Genomic DNA, 22,147 nt, shown 5'->3' on the forward strand with positions numbered 1-22,147 from the left:
CTAGTTAACTCCCACAGACCTTACACATTTCTTAAAATCAGACAGCTCTCATGAGATGCTTCTTCTACCCTCCTTTTTGCTTTCATTCTCATCTGTCATGTTTTTTCATCATTTGTGTAGGTCATCTTGTTGATTTGATTTTTCCTTGCCTCCTAGAGTGTTCTCATTTGTTATCTTCATTTTCTGGCATTTGTGTTGGTTAAATTATATTCTATCTCTGTCATTCCAGGCTATTTGCACATAGTTGCATGATCTGGTTCATCTCTCTGCATGCTCCTCTGCCTCTTTGTTCACTCTGGGTGGTCCTTCATGTTTGCAGCTCCATCAGCCACTATTTCAAATGTCAAGCTCAGTTCATGTTGCACAGAAATTTTTCCTTCTAATATTTGCTCTGCTAATTCTTGGGCACATTTTTAGAAAAAATAACATTTGTCCTTTTACTTTCTCATGTATCTGACTTCCTGTGGCATTGCTGATTGGTTCTGCTGCAGTACTTTCTTTGCCTTGAACAAGCAGTAATTACTTTCTTCACATTTTAGTCCCATAATGAACTCGAACTCATGTGTTTATATACTAATCCAGCTAACTAACCCATTTACTTTACCTTGGGTTTTCTACGAAGCATCTTTTCTGCAAATCAAACCCCTCAAGGCTTCCACAAGGAAATGGAAGAACTAACTTACTTTCTGTCTTCAGAAGTGACCTGTGTCAGGGCAGTATCTCACAAAACTATAGAATGGTTATGCTCCTGGCATGCTCTGGTTGTTAACTGCACTAATCTTGATAGTCTCAACTGTTTTGTAAAGTCTGCTGTATTTATCTATTGTCTTTTGCTCTATGCTTACATTGGTGTTGGTTCTGTCTTTCCATTGGGTGGGACATGCATCGAACGGTGACATTTAAACTCAACTGTGAGACAAGTGAAATCGTAAATAAATGTTTGTTAAATAGTACTGTATCTCTCTATGTAATTCTTCTATATATTTTTTATACATTTTAGTGGATACCCTCAGTTATGCTCAGATAATATTGTTTTTGGTTTTGCTTGTTGCTTTAGCTGTCTAAGTAAATCTATTTCAAGTAATTTAGTAACATGTTGCTAGCCTTCTATTGAAAAAATAATTAACTGATGGTATTGTGTTTCACTCTTTCCCCTACACTCAAAACTGAAAATTTTATGGTGGACTACTGGCAGCTTCCTGCTGCTCAACCTGTAATTGCATTTTCAATTTATCTTCCTCTCCCTATTTCTTCATCCTGCTTTTCTCAGGCATAGCTGATAATTTTGCAGTAGTTTCTTACAAGAAAAAAAATGTTACCCACACTGTATCTGTTAGTACTTGGTAGTCTGCTGAGAGAGTTTTAGTGACCTTTACTTTCTTTTCTCCTCAGCAATACATGGAGAAATTGGGCTAAAGCTTTAGACATGCCTTACTGACTGATAGCTACAAATGCTCTGTGATGGGCTGAGAAGACCCTAAAGCAATAAGACATAAATATAAATTTTACAGAAACTGGAAAAAAATGGCTCTGTATTTTCTCTTTTCTTCACTTCTAACTCCTTATTAAAATCTTCTCTTGATTGTTTATGCTACTTGTATAAACAATTGCATATTGTTTATGCTACTTGTATTGTGTATGCTACTTGCATCACATATCTACCAACAGTTTTTAACAAGGTACCTCAGCTTCAGTCATGCATTCAGTTTAGTTTAAACTTGCCTTACTTATATTTAAAGTGCTGGATTCTGAACCTTATGCTGGTTTTGTGTAAGTCAGGAGGATTTCCATTAAAATAAACTGACCTTTATCTTTGTAATAAACTGTGACCAGACCCAGGCTAAGGAAAAGTAAGTAAAATATTAATGGCATAAAGTGATGTAACAATAACAATGTAAGTGAGAACCTCAATGAACTAAAAAAAATAATTTTGTAAGTCATTTGTGAATAAATTGCAGCCTATAATACATGCTAATAATAGTTGACATCTCCTTATAAAATTAAAATGTTACCTAGCATCAGTTGGTTTTGACATCTGTCCTGATCACATAGGTTGACTGAGATCTTGTTTTGAATTACATAGGGTAGCTCAAGTGTGTTAAAACACAAATGTATAGACATTATGAATGGAGGGTATCGAAGCTGAACAACACACTATCACGCTATTGGCAACATATCCATTAAAAGGTCTTTAAGTAGGGCACCGTGTAGTAGCTAGCAACACCATTTATCATTCTTCATTTATTAGGAATATTCTCATTTTTCTCAGGCCTAGCAGCCTACTGTTCCACAAACTCTCTATTTTGGACTCAATATGTCATGGACTTAACTGGAACAACTGGATGGAGCTGTTTTTCTGCAAAACAGCAGGATAGGCATATTCTGATTCATGGATGCAAAATGAAGTCATGGCAACTCTTCTGTATTTGAGTGGCCTTGATGCCATGGAAAAACTGTGTATATTTGAAACTTAGGCCAACGGAATAAAGTGGAGATGGACCATTTAAGGGTCATGAAGGAAAGTTTTTTGATGGAAGTGAGTGGGTAGCTGTTCTTTTGCTTGTTTAATTGGCCTTACTCTACGCACTTCCCAGGAGTTGTTTGGTTTTAACAGGGAGGGAAACAGGACAAAAGCACAGGACACTTAGCTGTTCTCTTTTGCTTTCAGAGGTTCCGAGTTCCAGATTTCTGTTAGTGCTGATACTTTTTCTGTCAATTTAAGCAGAAAGGTGGTAAATGATAAGGGATAAACTTTACCTATCTATACCACTTCAGCCAAAGCATGTTTCCTGCTCCTTGTTCTCTGCAATGATAAAGCATAGGTTGGGTTGTTCAGAGTAGAGGAAAAAAGAGATTTGCTAAGCAAATCATATATCTATATATAGGTATTTGGCTACCAAAGCTTTGGATACAATTCCATAAATGCGACCCACAGTGTTTCAGTATCTTTCTTGGCATCTCACTAGTGATACGTCCCTTGGCTGTCTGTGGATTCTTGCTTTTTGCAGTGTCCTTAGTTTTGGGTGGTTATTATAATGCAAATTATTATGGGGATGACTAAAAGTAAAGAAGAAATTGTGAGGGATAATTTACATGCTGGAAATTAATTTGATATTGACATTTCTATGGTTTTATATATATGAAAGGTTAACTTGTTTGTCCCCGCATCTTGAAACTGCTGCTCTTATGTGTACTTAATAACTTGAGATTACAGGTCAGCAAACTGTGGAGTAGTGTGAATGCTTACAGGTTCTAATGATGTCTCCAGGTAGATGTCTGACTAGGGCACCAATGTTCCAATGTTCAGCTGAAGACATGGTGAAGTTTTACTGTGAATTACATAATTATTTCTGAGGCATCCATTAATAGGAAAAAAAAGTTTCATTATATGGTACACCAAAAGTATTTTGAACTATGCTTCCCTTTCTCAATGAAATAGTGCTTTATTTATATATATATATTTGTATTGTTGCTAATTTCTCTTGCTTCTTGGTAGGGTAAGATACCTTGCACAAAGGTCTTTGGTGGAAAAAAAAAATCCTAACAGAGACCCATTCTATTTTCCAATGTTGCTTAGAACATAGGTGTCAAAGGAGATTTCCAAAGGCAAGTGACAGACAAGATGAGCATAGAGCCACAGCTGTGCTGAAGCAGCTGTTCCTGTTGGCCACATAAATGCTCTCGTCATGTGGCTGCAACACTCAGGGAGAACAAATTCCAGTTCTTGTTCCAAATACCCCCTGTGTGTACTTTTCTAATAATGTGGACTAATATGTCATGACATGACTAAAATGCGTCCTGGTGGTGGAGAGGCCGGGAACCCAGGATGCCCCATTTCCCAGGCTGGTGCCTCAGCCACTAATTTCAAATTATGCTGCTGGGGTGACTGTCAGGTAGCAGGCATTTTTTTTTTTTTTTTTTTGCTAGTTTGTGGCTTTCACAGTCACTTTTTGTCCTAGGTACTTAAATTCTGCAAAGTCAGGAACTACATCTTTTTGTGTTTTGTTTTGTGTCTCTGGAATGCACTGAGATTTTCAAATATGACTACTTGGTGTAGATACTTAAGAACTTTTCAGAGTTAGGCTCTTGAATTATTTAAATGTGTTTGAAAAATTGCTCCTAGGTCTCTGATGGTAAACAGAGAATGATAACTCCTGCAGTTTTGAGCCTGTATGTTTTACAGGCCGAGATGTATTTTCTTGGAGAGAGGGAAAGCTTTGCTGAGACACCTTAGTTATGGAACAAATAGATTTTAACTCATATCTAATACATATATTATTTAAACCTTCTTTTAAATACCTCCTTCATCTTGTTCCTGTTAGTATTTGATCTTACAATCATTGGATTTGTATATAGTGGGAAATTACAGCTGTTAGAACATGCTAATTAACATGATTAACTGAGCATGTAGTGCAGATAAGGACATTTGTTTGGTCTCATGACAGCTGGTCACTGCCTACATTAAGTGTGTGTCTAGGCTGGAGATTTTGCCTCTGACTAAATCAAGTAACAGATTGCTGGTTAAGCTAGATGATGCGAATGTAAATGATTGCCAAAGGACTCCAACATTGTTTGTGCTTATATACCTCCACACTAAGTGCCTACCACTGTTTTATTCATAAGTTATTTGAAATTTTGTGCTCAAGGACTGAAGAACCAGCATGGCTTAGTGATTGTACATTAAGGTATTTGTTAACATCTTTGATCTTGTTTCATGTTTTGTTTGTTTGTTTTATTATTTTTTAATTAGGAAACTGAGTTTATCCATCTTCTGTCACACCGAGCCCCAGACTGTTGTCATACCTTTCCTTTGCAATCGGTGACTGAGAACAAAGCTTTTATTTTGCTTTTACACACTCAGAAACAACTAGAGACCTTTATAATATTTATTTAATGACTCATGGTTTATATCTGGTCAATACTTTAATCTGCATTGTGTGAGCTTGGTTCCAAATTCCCATTAGTTCTGTGCATTTGGAATTTCAGTTCAAGGGTTGTTCTAGTATTACCTCATAGTTTTAACTTTCTTCTAAAAGATGCTCCTTCATATTCCTTGAAATGTCTGAGAGATAAAATGAAAAAAGGCAAACTGGAATAAATGCATACAGACCCACATGCTTCTTTTATACATTTTAAATTAGATTGTGCTCCTAAAATGATTTTTTTTCAATAATAAGAAAATTCTTTATGAAAGAAAATGCATAACTTAAAAAACAAACAAACAAACAAAAAAAAAACCCACCTAATTATTTCACCTATAGGCATAGCTAATGTAGGATCTTATCTGATTCCTGAATAGGAACGCTAATAATGTGAATGGACAAATGTGTAAAAAATAATTATGAATATCTGACTAAATAGCCAATGTCTGCTTCCACTTGAAGTACTGATTTTCACTAGGAAATGGATTTACTCAAAGTTCTAAAATAGCTTAGAAACATATTTTGTCACTTTAATTATAAGGCAATTACTACCTCACTCATTTGAGGCTAAAAACAACCAAAACACTATTGCTCTTTTTAGTATAAAAATGTAAGCAAACTGGAGAATGCAAGCAAATATAAGCAAAAGTAAAGCTAGGATATCCAGATTTATTTTTCTGTCTGCATATCCAATTTATTTCTTCTAGGAAGAAAACTATGTAAGAACTTTATTAGTCAATCCCCTTTTAAGCAGCCTTTCTTCAAGTCTTAGAATCATAGAGTCACTAAGGTTTGAAAAGACCTTCAAGATCTTCTGGTCCAACCACTACCCTACTACCAATATCACCCACTAAACTATGTCTCTAAGCATCAGGTCCAACCTTCCTTGAACACTTTCAGGGACAGTGATGCCACCACTTCCTTGGGTAACCCGTTCCAATGGCTGACTACTCTTATAAAGCTTCTTCCCATTTTTGTTTCCCCAGACATTTTTTTTTAGCTCCTTCTTGCTTTTTGCTATAGTTCTGTGATGTATTTTGGAATAGGATGTATTGGGTTTATTTGGCAAGCTGCCCATGTAGATCAAAGCCAGCTCCAGCTGGCTCCAAAAGGGACCCGTAGCTGGCCAGAGCTGAGCCAGTGGGTGATGCTGGTTGGGCCTTTGAGAGAGCAGATTTAGAAAGGGGGAAAAACAAAAAAACAACAAACAAAAGCAAACAACAACAACAAAAAACACTTGTTGTGCAACAGCAGCTGCAAGAGATGAGTGAGAACCAGCCCTGCAGACCCCAAGGTCAGTGCAGAAAAAGGTCAGGAGGTGCTCCAGGCACACAGCAGCAGTTCCCCTGGGGCCTGTGGAGAGGGCCCTAGTGGAGCAGGCTGTCCCCCTGCAGCCCATGGGTCCCACACGGAGCAGATCTCCACGCTGCAGCCCCCCCGTGGAGGAGCCCCTGGTGGAGCAGGTGGATGTGGCCTGGAGGAGGCTGCAGCCCATGGAGAGCCCCTGCAGGAGCAGGCCCTGGGCCGGAGCTGCAGCCCATGGAAAGGAGCCCACGCAGGAGTAGGGGGTCTGGGGGGAGCTGCCACCCATTGGGGATCCGTGCTGGAGCAGTTTGCTCCTGGGGGATGGACCCCGTGGTACGGAGCCATGTGGGAGCAGTGCTTGAGAGCTGCTGCCTGTGGGCAGCCCCCGCAGGCTCAGTTCGGAAAGGACGGCATCCCGTGGGAGGGACCCCACGTGGAGCAGGGGCAGAGAGTGACCATGAAGGGGCAGCGGGGACAAAGCATTAGGGACTGACCACAGCACCCATTCCCCCTTTCCCTTACGCCACTAGAGGGGAGGAGATAGAAGAAGGTGGGTGGGGGGTAAGGTGTTTTTAGTTTCTCATTGTTATAGTCCACTAGTTATAGGCAATAAATTATATTAATCTCCCTATGCTGAGTTTGTTTTGCCCATGACAATGGTTGCTGAGTGATCTCCCTGTCCTTATCTCAACCCTTGAGCCCTTTCAATTGTATTTTCTCCCCCTTTTCTTTGAGGAGGGGAAGTGAGAGAATGGTTGTGGTGGAGTTCAGCTGCCCAGCAGGGTAAAACCACCACACAGGACATGACATGTTTGTGCACAAGAAGTGAAAAATTCTATGCTTATGTGAAGAAGTAATCAATGCACACTTCTGAAAACAAGTTACTCTTCTCAAGTTATTGATAACTAAATGTGGCAAATACAGAGATTACAGTAGGCATTCCACAAACAAATGCATCCAGGATCAGAGCTCCTGTGTTTCTCTAGTCAATCACCAAGGGCCTGGGCTAAGCTGATACAGCTACACAGAGCAGAACAGCTGGACATTCTGGACGTCACATGTGATGATGGTTCAGGCTGATAACGCACAAGACAGGTGTTTTGTGGCCATGAAGAGAACATGTGTGGTTCAAGTATGAAGACTGAGAAGCTGTTCTAGACATAGAAGACCAGGTGCCAACCTCATGTCATGTGTTCTACATTGGTAAAATTTCTGAACTTCTGTAGACTCAACCTGATTTACTGCACCATATCAGTAGATGTAACTGAGGAAGGAACAAGTTTAAAAGAGTGCAACTGGGCCAGGCAAAAGCTTGTAGACCAAATCTAGGCCAAGTCATAAAGCAGTGTCTTGAAAGCAAAATATAGAACTCAGGTTGCTTCCTTCTCTCTTTGATGTGTGCTCTGTGCATTTGTGAGTGGCTAACGAGCTCTGTGCAATGCTGCTGGTATTAGATGTTGCTGATTTTGCACAGAATTATAATATCTGACCTACTGAAAAGATCAGCCTGGAGAAGAAATAATAGCAAAGAAGGCAAGCAGTTTGGGCATTCATCTTTGTGCAGTATTGCTACCTGTTTATCGTGCTTTTGACCTTGGCATACTAGGTGAAATAATTAGTGTATATGGCATATACTGTAAGTGGTGATGCATTCAAAAGGGGTTTTTGTTTTGTGTAATTTACAGAACAAAGTCACAGCATTCCCCAGATCTGGGTAACAGGCATTCTCACTTAGTTTATGATTATGTTTATCAATACTTCCGAGTTTGTAATTTTTAGTCCAAATTACACATTTAGCTATTGGTTGACAATTTCAAGTCAAGTTTAAAGCCAAATAAAATCCCAGGTGATTTCAAAAAAGGAATTTCACATCAATAGCATTTGAAAAGACGTTCACAGACTGAAGCAAGTTCAGTGGGTCCACAGTTGGTCAGGGGCCGAAGCTCTTGCCCTGAGAACAGACTGAGGACAGGGCTGGTTCAGCCCTGGAGAAGAGATGACTTTGGGAGGACCTCACAGGAGCCCTTTAGTACCTACAGGGGGGTAAACAAGAAGAAAGAGCTAGGCTTTTCAACAGTGCTACATGGTGTTAGCACATGAGACAGCAGATTTAAGTTGCATCGAGAGAAGTTCACATTGGATATAAGGAGAAAGGTTCTCCCCATGGTGACACAGGGGCAGTGGTGCAGGCTGCCCAGGGAGGCTGTGCTATCCCTGTGTTTGTGGATTTTCCACACCTGAGTAGACACAGACCTAAGCAACCAGATCTAACCATGCAGGTAGCCCTGCTGTGGGCAGGAGGTTTTATGAGAGACCTCCTGAGCTCCACACAGACTGAATTGTCTGATCATTTTATGACGCTATTGCCACCTTGTGTATATGAACCATGGTTCTGACCTGCTGAGTCAGCTGTCTTGGGCAATTATGTTCCAAAATTTATTTTGAAAAACAAAAAAGCACTCTGCAAGCTCACTTCCATGTGATTTCTAAAGGAAGGAGAGACTTGCATTACTGTGCACACAAACCGAGTAGCTGTGAAAGTCTGGGTGTTGCTCACAGTTGTATCTGTGTAACCAAGTCCTATTCCTTGTCCTGTTGAGACGTTCACTTAACAGTAACGAAGAGTAACTTTATGAGACTGGTTTCTTTTTTCTTTTCTTTTCTTTTCTTTTCTTTTCTTTTCTTTTCTTTTCTTTTCTTTTCTTTTCTTTTCTTTTCTTTTTTTTTCTTTTCTTTTTTTTCTTCTCTTCTCTCTTCTCTTCTCTTCTCTTCTCTTCTCTTCTCTTCTCTTCTCTTCTCTTCTCTTCTCTTCTCTTCTCTTCTCTTTTCTCTTCCTCTTCTCTTCCCTTCTCTTCTCTTCTCTTCTCTTCTCTTCTCTTCTCTTCTCTTCTCTTCTCTTCTCTTCTCTTCTCTTCTCTTCTCTTCTCTTCTCTTCTCTTCTCTTCTCTTCTCTTCTCTTCTCTTCTCTTTTCTCTTCCTCTTCCCTTCCCTTCCCTTCCCTTCCCTTCCCTTCCCTTCCCTTCCCTTCCCTTCCCTCTCCTCTCCTCTCCTCTCCTCTCCTCTCCTCTCCTCTCCTCTCCTCTCCTCTCCTCTCCTCTCCTCTCCTCTCCTCTCCTCTCCTCTCCTCTCCTCTCCTCTCCTCTCCTCTCCTCTCCTCTCCTCTCTTCTCCTTTCTTTTTTTTCTTTTTTATTTTCTGTTTTGTTTTTTCCTTACTTTTTCCCCAAATAACAGTAAAGGATTTTTTTTTTAATTATTATTATTTTTTATTGTAGTTTTGTGAATTGGGTAATTTTATAACCTCTCCACAGAATCATTATGCAGACTGTTAGTAAGTGGGGCTACTCACAGCCATACTTGAACTTTCCCAGCTGTGAGAGTCCTGCTTTAACATAAGAACAGTCGTAAAAGTCATGATAGAGAATAACATGGCTCAGGTCTGCTAATGAAATAGGGCAGATGTGAGTCTAAATGAAGATATGATATATTATTCAATATGAATATGAGACAAACATACTGGAAAGAATCCAATGTAGGGCCACAAAGATGATGAAGGGCTTGGAGCATCTCTCCTATGAGGAGGGCTGAGAGAGCTGGGACTGTTCAACCTGGAGAAGAGGAGGCTCAGGGGTATCTTATCAATGTGTATAAGTACCTGAAGGGAGGTGCAAGGAAGACAGAGTCAGGATCTTTTCAGTGGTGCCCAGTGGCAGGACAAGAGGCCATGGTCACAAACTGGAACACAGGAGGCTCAGTCTGAGCACCAGGAAGCACTTTACTGTGCGGGTAACAGAGCACTAGCACAGGTTGCCCAGAGAGGCTATGGAGTCTCCTCCTTGGAGATCTTCAAAAGCTGTGTGGACATGGTCCTGGGTACCCTGCGCTGGGTGTCCCTTATTGAGCATGGATTAGGACTGGATGACCTCCAGAGGTCTCCAACCTCAGCTACTCTGTGATTCTCTGTGATTCGACGACATGGCAAATATATGCAAATAAACACATGATACTGATTTTGCCATATAGGTTTCTCTACTGATAGTAAAAGAAGGGAGCTTCAACAGCTACTTGCCACTTCTGAAAACTGCATCAAAATAATTTCAAAAAAAAGGGAACTGTGGCCTTTTATACAATGTTAAGATATTTCTTTGCATGGGCTCCAAAGCAGTGTGACAGAGAATAGTTATGGAAATATATATAAAATGAGATCTGTTGACTTACATAACTCTCCTAAGAGCTTGGGTTTGTTTTTAAAAAAATATTTTCCCCTTCTTAGCTTATGTTTCAGTATCCAACTTTTAATAGTAGAACAATGACCTCCTTTTCTTCCCAAAGTGTCCATGCTCTAGGTCCACATCAGTGGATCTAGATCACCACATCTAGATCAGTGGTTTTTTGTCCTTAACAATTTGTGAACCCCCTGGATTCCTTCCTTAAAGCAGTAAAAATTACAGTTTCATAAAGAAATGTGCATTAATAATGTTCAGATTTGCCATTCCTACCTGTCTTTCATAGATTCGTTAGAGGTAACTGATGGAGACCTTTGGCCTTGCTTGGGTTAGTACAACGTAGATTTGAAAAATGCTGCCAGATCTAGATATTTTAAATGAATGGAACACAGTCAGACCTTGAATTGCCCCACAGATTTTGATATATCCTTAATACCAAGCTTTTGTTTTCCACTTACAAGTGCAAAGATTTTACTGTTTGAAATAGTACTATTGTAAACCAAATACAGACCATTTGATATAGGTCTACCAATGTCCAGGAAGCCTGAGCTTTTAATCTCTGCTTTGGACCTTCTCTCTACTGCTGTGTCGTAGTGTTGTGGTTTAGCCCGGCTGGCAGCCAAACACCACACAGCCGTTCGCTCACCCTTCCCCCTCCCTTTCTGGGATGGGGGAGAGAAATGGGAAAGTGAAGTCTGAGTTGAGATAAAGACAGTTTATTAAGACAGGGAAAATAATAACAATAATAATAATAATAATAGTATTAATAGTAATAATGTGTACGAAATAAGTGATGCACAATGCAATTGCTCACCACCCGTTGACCGATGCCCAGCCTATCCCCGAGCAGCCAGCCCCCCCCTCCACCCCGGCTAGCCACCCCTATATATTGTTCAGCATGACGTCAGATGGTATGGAATACCCCTTTGGCCAGTTTGGGTCAGCTGTCCTGGGTCTGTCCCCTCCCAGCTCCTGCTGCATCCCTAGCCTGCTCGCTAGCAGGACAGAGCGAGAAGCTGAAAAGTCCTTGGCTTGGTGTAAGCACTGCTCTACAACAATTAAAACATCAGCATGTTATCAGCGCTCTTCTCATTCTAATCCAAAACATAGCACCCTGCCAGCTACTAGGAGGAAAATTAACTCTGTCCTACCTGAAACCAGGACACGTAGGCAGCCTGGAGTTCTTGCGTTGCCTGACCCACATGCAGCCTGCCTTTTCCTTTTTATGCTGTGAAACTGCTTGCATGATTTGGCCTGTTTCCATAATCTGACTGGCAAACAGGAGGTTAAAAGGACATGATTAGTCCCTAAGCTTATCCGTTTACAGACTAAAAGAGGCAACATTAAAGGGAATTTGAACCCAAAGGGTTTGTTTCAGCTGGAAATTTCAAAGCTTTAATGTTTTAAATAGGCATGCAATTTTCTATCCTTGGCTTTTGCTTGCATGACTTTAAAATCCCAGCTGAGGTTATGAAGATTTTTAATACCACATTTCACATGCTTTCATCTCACCTATTGTCAATTAAAGTACATTTAAAATACCCCAAAATCATGAATACAAAAGATGCCTTTTGCTTGCTTGCTTTTCTTTTAAAATAATTTTTAAGGACTGGATATTAGGAGAGAGATGCATCATAGGGTAGTCCCACTGGTGTGTTATGCAGTTGGAGGGGATTGCTTGTTAAGCTACGAAATAAAAATGTAATTTTGGATGATTTTTCTGTTTCTTGTGGAACTACCCTTTCTTTGGCCATTGCTGTATTATCTCTATCAGAAATATTAATCCTTTTGGCCTATAAAATTGCTTTAACGGAACATATTATTTTTACCTTTGGAATAGAACTGATTGTATCAATTGACAACCTCTATGCACAGATAACACATTGATATACATCAGGAACAAAGTTTAGAAGTATTCTGTTAATTACAGCTTAATAGTGGTTTGTTTACTTAGCTGTGTTATCAGTTCTCTTATTATTTTATCATTTGCATTCTTGATTATGAGAATTTCTGGGTAAACAGCCTCTCATATACCTCTTTCATTGCTAGGACTTCAGGTTTATCAAAGGTAAAGGAAACTTTCCTTGCTGTTAAATTTTGTTCTCTTGTTAAAATTTGAGATTGAGTCACTTAAGTGGTAATAAATCAAGTACTAACATGAAGTAAATTTCCTAATCAGCTGAAATAGCAAGTTAGGAAATGCCATGGTAATTGAAGCCATGTTTTGTCACACTTCTCACTGTGATGAAGTTTAATTCTGTGCTGAAATACAATAGCTGATCGTTTCAGAAAGTTTTACATAAACCTAAACTACAGGGAAATAGCATGTACAGTTCTGATAATTTCAAATAATTAAGTTTCAATAATATTTTAAACAGTAAATGTTCCAGTTTTATAATAAAAAAAAAATTGTGCAAACTACAAAGGTCATAAATACTAAGGGACACCGAAATATATCTAGAATAAAACAAATAATTTGAAAGAAATATAATCCTAATATCCTTTAGTGCACTTTCTATCTTTGGTGCTGGTATACCTCTCAAATTAAATGTAAGATCTCAGCATAATTTAAATGACTATATTTATTCAAAAGACTTATGTTGTAGGTAGAATTAGTGACTTTTCTTGTATCAAAATAGTTGAAAAAATAGATAAGCCTTGAGGCACCTGAAATAGAAATACCAAGCTCCAAAGCTAAGTACAGGTTGAGAGTTAATATAGTTGCTGAGAGATTAACTACATGTTTAATAGTTTGACCATCTCTGAAAAACATAGTTGATGCCAGTAACAGTAATGGTGATGCTAGTCATCAGAGGGGAAAGAAGGGTATTAAGATGGTGACCTCATAGGCTAAAGAGAAAATTAAGGAGTTTGTGGTTTGTGGAACCAGAAGTTAGTTGGAGCCACTAGCACGTGCAATAAAGTCAGTTCCTTCCATTGAATTTTTGCTCTTCCACACATACCTTTCAGGTTTTTCTAGACTGCCTAGTATCAGAGCCATTGTGTAAATAGCTAATATTGCCTCAGTTGCAATTATAACAGAAATGTACAGTCTATAATACATTCTTGCAGTTGACATGTCTTATATCTGGAATAATCAGTCAGTGAGTCAACTGGGCTCAAATCCCACCAAATCCTATCCCACCAATTTTGTCATTTGCTTGGCTTCCAAAGGATAACCGAGTATTACTTTTGGAGGCTGTTCCTAGCTTCAAAAGGACTCAGAGTGACCCCCTCATCTGTCATACCTCCCTGTGGACATGTCTGTGTTGTTCAAGTTTCTCTGTGCTCTGCAGTTGTCTGGAGATGCCAGCTACTCTAATGAGTCCCCAGGTCACCTGCCTCTGGCCTCCCTTCCCTTCTCCAGGCTGGCAAATTCATATATGGGTAATGCTAGCAGCATAAATACACCATTTTTCTGTCTGATTATCAGTGAAATCCTGATGTACTGGTGCAAATCAGAACAGAAAAGAGGGACGCTTTTCCACCTGTGCGACAGTTTCTCCATGATAATTTATCCTTGCCTAACCTTTGTATCACCGAGTGAATCTACTGCCTCCATTTCTTTGCTGATTGGAGTTTTTTGACCTCCTGACTTGGTTAGGGGAATACTTCAATCTTTGCTCAGCAGATGCAAGTCTAGTGGTTACCTACAACTATTCTGGGAAAGCTGGTTTTACCTCTTTCATAATTTTCTTTATGACAGCCTTTCCTTGAGCATCTGAGAAACCTTTCCCCATATGGAAAGGTGATAAAGGAGATTCCATTTCAGCCTTTCTAGGAGCCTTGATCTGGGCAGCAAGTGTAATAATGTAAGTAAGAAGCAGGCATCCTCCACATCTCAGACTGACGCTTCACATTTCATTACCCAACTTGTTTCACGTTTGCAAACCTTAGGAGGAGCTACTTTACAGGATCTATACCAAGACAGGCTTGGGTGATCTTGGAGTGGCTGACAGGGTTGGTGCGAGGACCTCTTAGTAACAACAGCACAGTACAAAGATACACTAGCTGTAAGGGTAAATCTGGGCCACTGTTCCTTTCAAGACTAAAATTGTAAACTATCTAGGCCTTTGGTACTGAAGTTCCTGCTGAAGATGAAACAAACAGAGCAGCTACAAGGTTAGGAAGGCAGACGCTTAAAAAAACACTCAACGTTTGTTCTTCAAAAGCAGCTTGATAGCTGTGGTGCTTTTTTAACAGCAAGAGGGTTGTGTTTATGAAATGGTTTACAGGCCTATCCCTTTATTTTTTTTCTCTGTACTCTACATCCATTTTACCATTATTTGATCCATTTTAAAGTAAGCCTGTGTCATTCACAGTGCCACCAGAAAAATTCTGTCAAAACTTCTAACATAACCTTTCTTTACTTCTGAGTCAAAATCTTGTAAAGTTTGCTCGTTCAGAAGTTTGAATTCAGGCTTTTGAGTAAAACTAAATGTAATCATTGTACTAAGCTAAGAGAATTAACATTTGACATTGGAACTCATTGTGGCTGTTCTGTAATGAAAGTAAACAGGTTTGAAAAATAATTCATTGTATCTACAATATCACTTTATTCTAAATACAATATTTTTTTTTAAAAAAAAGGTTTCCCATCTTAAAATACACTTCACTGTAATAGGCTTTTGAAAAATTTTCTGTATGAAATGAAATCATCTCATACCAATGGTCTGCTAATACCAATGATTTTATTAGATGAAGAAGAGATCAAAATTCAGGTCTTAAAATTAAGTAGTATATAAGCCTTACCAACACCATGACTTACTACAAATTATATTTATGAAGCTGGTTGTGATTTTATTCCATTAAATAAAGATTTAATAATATCCGTGTGAACTCACAAATAGGAAAGAGACTTCTATATATAAAATGCTTTTTCATCTTGTTGCAGCCAGACTTTCTCTCTCTTATTCCCAAGTTCTAATGCAGGTAAAGTGAACAGAGGAACAAAATGTTCCCGTGAAATACTGGGAGGAAGCCAGCCAAGTGGCTTAGGAGATCTCTTTCTCCCTTTTACTATAGAAGATCTCAGTTTTTCTCTGTTCTTCAGGTTACTGTAGGCCAATTAATAATGAAATTGTGGTGTGGTTTTCCTGCAATATATGTAAAACTTGGAAATGAGAATTTTCAAAAGATAGCTCAGGATGTAATATATATATATTTTGATCTGCTTTTCAGAGTTAGAGAGGAACTCTTGCTAGAGATATGCGTAAAATATTTACCAACCAGATCTGAGCTTACTGGGTTCACCCTTTGGTGAAATCCAGGTAGCTGTGATAAGCACAGTACAGAACACAAAATATCAAATCCAGCCAACATGTAGAGCTTGGATTTAGCACTACCCTGTGCAGTTCCTTGGCAGCCATAATAATGGATGAGAGTGTGTTTATGTGTGCTGCAAAATGCCACATAAATATGGAAACTCCTTATCCCTGCAAAGATCTAGGATGTGGAAAAGAATAAGGGAGCAAAATAGATAATAGCTAAATGATCTATTAATTTCAGTAAAGATATGCCATAATTCTCTTAATTTATTTCTGCCTAGAGAGTCTAAATGTTTTAGAGAATGATCTTTTGCTTTTGGCAGAAACCCTTAAATATAGGCATATGAGACACTGTTTTCTTTTCTTTTTTTTTTTTTTTTTTTTTTTATATATATACTATCAACCTCGAATAACTTTCTTGGGAGGAGGGGGAGCATAGTGTTAAAACTGCTACATTAAAAAAAAAATTTGGCTCTTCATGAAACATTCAAGAAATGAGTTGTCCTGGAACTACTGAAATTGCCCAGACAGCATAAAAATGAAAGTGAATTGCAAAGGGTGAGAATTTCCAGAGCATTGAGGAACATGAAACCTGTCACTAGAAATGAACTTTCTGAGTTGTGTTTTTTTTTTTTTTTTAAACTATTCTATCAAATTTGTTTTCAGAAATTAAGAAAATGCTGCATCTTAGGCCTTGTTTTTTCAGGTCTTCCCTTCACAAAGAAAAGGTTTCTCGCAGAAGGAGAGAAAGCATTCTCTCCATTAATAATGGTGCAGGGAAGGAATTCAGCTTGCTGTTCTTTCTGTCCGTCACCTGAATTAATGCTGAACAGATAATAATGAACACTGGTACATTTTTTTTCTGGAGTAGTGCTTCCTGTCTCAAACTCCCTATTAATTTCATAATCATGAATAATGGTGGGTTGGAGCAATTTCTGCTTGGAAATGAGCTTACTTGACACCTGCTTGCATTGCTGGAAATTCATGATAGTGCCCCTATGGTCATTCTCATACTACAAGAGCTCTCATCTTTTTGCATGGGTGTCACTGTTGGGATTTTTAAAAAACAAATATTTAAAGATATCTGATGGAAGTTATTGCCTGTAAATTGAAAGCAATCACTGTTTTGCTTTGCCTCTGCTTCTCTGCCTCTCTATACACACAGTCCAACTTTTGCTTTGTCTGCTTGTTAAACCATCCCTAGCATTGACATGGTGCTTTTCTCTCTGCAACAGACTGTCAGCCTTTCTGTATCTTTGAATTTAGCAAGGCCATCAAAAAGAACATATATGTTTTTTCATACCTGGCTTTACAGTATCTTAATTGTATACTATAATACTTTCTAGTATTCATTCAAATATCCATTAGTTAAGCTGAGAAACTATTTTTGAGTCTGGTTATAAGATGCCTTATAAAATAATATTTAATAATCCTGAACTGTGTTGTTTCATTTGTTACTTTTACTCAAAAAAAGCCCTACCAAACATGAGTTTCTCTTTTTAAACTCATGCTGGTTCATGTTTCCCATGTAGTAGACACCCAGGTGTGAAAAGTCTAACAGGAAAAAAAAAAAAAAGCTCATAAAATGATGAAGCTTTGAATTCATGAGCTTGACATTCATGAAAATTGGTTATCTGGTAAACTAAACTGAGCTACTACTTTGTAGTCAGTGAAGAACCAAAATGGGGAGAAAAAGGATATAGATATGCATAGCAAAGGATCAGCTTTATTAGGAAAGGCAAAACGATTCTGTAGTTGAGACTCAGGTGGTCTCAATAGGCTTAATAAAAGCCTCTTTAAATGATAGAATAAGTATATATTAATATATGCTGAAACCTAAAAGGCAAAATGTTTTAAAGAGGGTATGTAGAATGATCTGTACTCATATTAATTGTATGTCACAGAAGTTTTTAAAAGAGCTAGCTATAGTGGTAAAATGATCAAGAACACATACAACGTTCTTAACTTGTAACTTGTTACTGACTGTCCTGACATAAACCATTTATAAACACTTCTCAGTATTCTCATGTTTAATCCTGATATGTCACCACAGAGCACTAGTTTTCTAGTCTGTTACATTGCTGAAAGATAAATTACCTATATTTACAGTGATAAAAGTCTTTTGAAAATGCTTTTTAAATGCCATTTGAGTTTTAAAACCTTTATTATGCCCTAACTGGATTAAATATAGTAGCTTTTTTTAAAGTGATGAATATTTTAATTATCAAGAAATATATACATATTAACAAAGCACTATTTATATTTGCACACACAGACTTTGCTTACATCAATATTTCTGCTTTTTTTCCCCTGCAGGACACAATATAGAACTATGATAGCAACCGGCGGAGTCATAACAGGACTGGCTGCCTTGAAAAGGCAAGACTCTGCCAGATCTCAGCAACATGTAAATCTTGCCACAGCACCAGCTTCAGAGGAGAAGAAACCAGTAAGACGCCGGCCCAGGGCAGATGTAGTCATTGTCAGGGGCAAAATCCGACTCTATTCTCCATCGGGGTTCTTCCTTGTTTTGGGAGTGCTTATCGCATTCTTGGGAATTGCAATGGCCATTCTTGGATACTGGCCCCAGAAGGAACAGCTTTTAGGATCTGAAGATAAACTATCAGTAAATGAAACCGAGGTCCTAAGAAACCAAGGAAGCATTTTACTTCGTTTCTTTGAACAGCATGTGCACTCAGATAAGATGAAAATGTTGGGCCCTTTTACTATGGGCATTGGAATCTTCATTTTTATCTGCGCAAATGCCATTCTACACGAAAACCGTGACAAAGAAACAAAAATCATACACATGAGAGACATATACTCCACTGTAATAGACATCCACACCCTGAGGATCAAGGAACAAAAGCAGCTGAGTGGTGCCTTTGCTGGCTTGTTGGGGGAAGGAGAACTTGGGCATAGTGGGAGCTCATGTGCATCACGGCTGGCTGCAAACACGATTGCACCTTTCTCTGGCTTCAAGAGTAATTTTAGAATGGATAGTTCTGCTGAAGAAGAGGAGATCCCCCTAAATGAAGATAGGACCACTGCTAGCCTCCTACCACCTCTGCTGACTGACCAATCTGGTTCAGTCTTTGGACTTTACCCTCATTCCAGTAAGGCTTCAGATGACAAAAACACTAGTTCTATAAAGTGTGAAACAAAGTCCATTGTATCATCTTCTATTAGTGCTTTCACACTGCCAGTAATTAAACTAAATAACTGTGTTATTGATGAGCCCAGTATAGACAACATAACCGAGGACTCAGAGGTCACAAAGAGTTGGTCCAGAAATCTGTCGATGGACTCTCTGGCCATTCCATTAACTGACACCAAGGAATCCTGCAAACCAGCTGCGGCCATGCTACCACGGCATAATTCATTTGTGGACACTCCACATGATCAGTTCAAATCTTCTATGACCATCGGACCAAGTACAGGAAAGCTTTTATCCCCTGGTGCTGCCAGGAAACAGTTTGGGTCCAACACATCTTTGCATCTTCTGTCTTCACATTCAAAGTCCCTGGATTTGGACAGGGGTCCATCTACACTCACTGTCCAAGCTGAACAAAGGAAACATCCCAGCTGGCCCAGACTGGATCGGAGCAACAGTAAAGGATATATGAAACTAGAAAACAAAGAGGACCCGATGGACAGGTTACTTGTGCCACAAGCAGTGGTCAAAAAAGACTTTACCAATAAAGAAAAGCTTCTTATGATATCGAGATCTCATAATAATTTGAGTTTTGAACATGATGAGTTTTTGAGTAACAACCTAAAGCGGGGAACTTCAGAAACAAGGTTTTAATATTTAAATTGCAATTTACAATATATTCAACAGTATTTTTTAAAAAACCATTTTGACAAATGTTTCCTTCTCAGTGAAACTAGAACAAGCCTGTTTTTATCTAGATGATTAATAGCATATTAATATTGGCTTGTGTAAACAGAGATCTTTGTCTTTGTAAGTCCAAGAGTTTTTTGTCACAGTAACATACAGCTGCAATACAGTACATTATCATTTCTCAGAGAGTTTTGGTATGACTTATTACATTTTTTTCCAAGTCATTATTCCTTCTGTTCTATACAAGCATGTTACTTTCTATCAATTTGACTCCAAAAACCTGCATTAGAATTAAAAGTTCCATTTACCTGTAGGTTCTACTTATTTAATGACTGCAAGAGTCTAAAAATTGTGTTTGCAGTCCAGAATGGGAAGTGAGGAGAAATACATACTGGAATTGTCAAATTCAGGCCTTTATCTTTATCCTTGGTGTTGTCTTTCACATATAATACACCTCAGTAACAACAATCTTGCCATTGTCATTGTGAGAATCTTGTTTACGTATGGGGGTGGGTGGATAGAAAAGAGTGGATATCAAAACATTTTTGTGAATTCATTGTAGTTGGTCAAGTTGAATACCGGTGTTGTGAATTATTAACTATGCTTTGTACAATAATATTTCTACATCCATTATGATTTAATCCTAAAATTCCAGGAAAGCATACATAAAGTAAGAAATCTGAAAATTCTTCTGGGGTTAGTTCTTTAAAGCATTTTGATTGGCAGCAGTTTTAAAATCAAAGTATACTGATTAAAATCATAGGGACGTAATGAATGCTAACAGGGTTTTAGAAACATGGTATATAGTAAAATGATATCATGACATGAATCTGAAGAGAATAATGGAAAATGAATATATTGCCTCTCATTACAATAGCAAGATGCTAAATAACTAGGTCTCTATGGTCAAGATACTGATACAAAGCATATAATTCAATATGTATACTAAGTATTACAAAAGCCCCTTGCCTAAATTTTGATGTATATATTTCACATAATTATTGGGATGGTGGTTCATTGGAGGCTTAGCTGGGGTAATTTGCATTAGAAGATTTTGCAAAAGGAAGTGACATTTAAAACAATATTTTTCTCAGCAGAGTAAGTTCCTCAGTTGACAATTGTAGGCTATTGTTAAAGAAAATGAGAATTTGAATGTGCATACCAGAAAGTTTTTGTGTATTTCATTAAGGTATTTAGGCTGTGATCCTGCCATGACAGCCATGCTAGAGAATGTCAGTTCTAGTTGCAAGGCTCACTTAACAGGAAGTTGGTTGTATGTGGTCATTTTGGATATATTCACTTAAATACTCAGGAATTGTTTTTAACGGCTTCTCCCAAAAAGAATCAAGCCTGTTAAACTGTAGTTGTACTTCAGTTGGTTATGAAAGATCAAAGATAAAATACATACTCTCTCTCTCCTTTTTTATTTTTAAATATTCAGCTCCAGATTTCAACTGCGCAATGTTTATGTATCAAGAGCATTACTTGCTCAGTGAATTGAGGCATAGTGTTAACTGTTAGAACCTCAAGCCTATATATTGTAACAGAGTTGGCTAAATATTTTGCTATGAAGCTTTTAATAACTTTCCGGTTTGTGTTCTTAAGACATTTGCTATTTTTTGAAACGAAAATAAAATGTATCTCTACATATATCTGCTGTTAAGACATGTTTTTCCTCTATAATCTCAAATCCTCCATATCAGAATATAATTATCATAATATTGTACATAACATTATGCTTAATATATTAGCCTTCCACTAGATATTTGGCTATGACTAATTAATTTCAATGACATCCCTCCACATGTAAAGGTTGAATTTACTGTGTTTCTAATATTTTTTTAATGTAATGTGAATTGTATTCAAAATGCTTTTGATATAAGGAAATTTTGTATAAAAAGAACACCTTGTTCTTTTTAGTTTGGCAGTACGTTTCGAAAAATGGAAACTATTATTGAAAAGACGTGAATGATGTAAGCTTTTATTTCCTGAATAACTAAATTAAATCTTAGCTTAAAAGACTGTTTTTTTTGTTTACCATCATATGTGGGAATAGTGGTCCTTTTATAAGTATAGCAAGGCATGAGCTTTTAATTTTTAACATAGATACCTGGTACTGAAAAATGTACTGATTTCAGAAAAATCTACCTGGTTGAGAGACCAAAGTAAAGTTACTGACTTAAATTTGCAAGAAATCAAAATAGCACCATACAAAGAAATTGTGTGATTGACAGATTGACTACAAAAATATTCCCAAATTACCCTAAAATGGAACATTTCATTTAGATAATAGCATCTACTGTAAGTTCCAGAAATAATAAGCTCATCCAGTACATATTAAGTAACAAGATAACTCAAAAGTGACGGTAACCTTGTTTCCTGGGATTTTCATATCTCAAACTTTAAAGATATGTGTCAAATGATTTATAAGGCATAAAGTCTAAGGTGCTAAGTCTGATGAAAGGTTTAATATTTTAAAAAAGTTGGCTAGGACTCCATTTTTGCCCAGATACGCTAACCACAGTCACTCTGGAAATAAAGGGCCTTGCATCTTCCCATATTCCTTGGGTAATTCCAACTCAACC

At 38.0% G+C, this 22,147-nt stretch overlaps 1 protein-coding gene across 3 annotated transcripts in view; it reads left to right on the plus strand.

Moving 5' to 3' along the window:
- TMEM200A (transmembrane protein 200A) overlaps positions 1–21,584 on the plus strand; it is a 61,269-nt gene extending 39,685 nt beyond the window's left edge. For all 3 annotated transcript variants that reach the window (XM_035538441.2, XM_035538442.2, XM_050709808.1), the window contains exon 2: positions 18,035–21,584. In XM_035538441.2, coding sequence (XP_035394334.1) covers positions 18,051–19,526 — 1,476 coding nt within the window. In that variant the 5' untranslated portion in view covers positions 18,035–18,050 and the 3' untranslated portion in view covers positions 19,527–21,584. The remainder of the gene's footprint in view (positions 1–18,034) is intronic.
- Positions 21,585–22,147: the final 563 nt, after the last annotated feature.

Source organism: Cygnus atratus, chromosome 3 (genome assembly GCF_013377495.2).
Source record: "Cygnus atratus isolate AKBS03 ecotype Queensland, Australia chromosome 3, CAtr_DNAZoo_HiC_assembly, whole genome shotgun sequence".
NCBI lineage: Eukaryota > Metazoa > Chordata > Aves > Anseriformes > Anatidae > Cygnus > Cygnus atratus.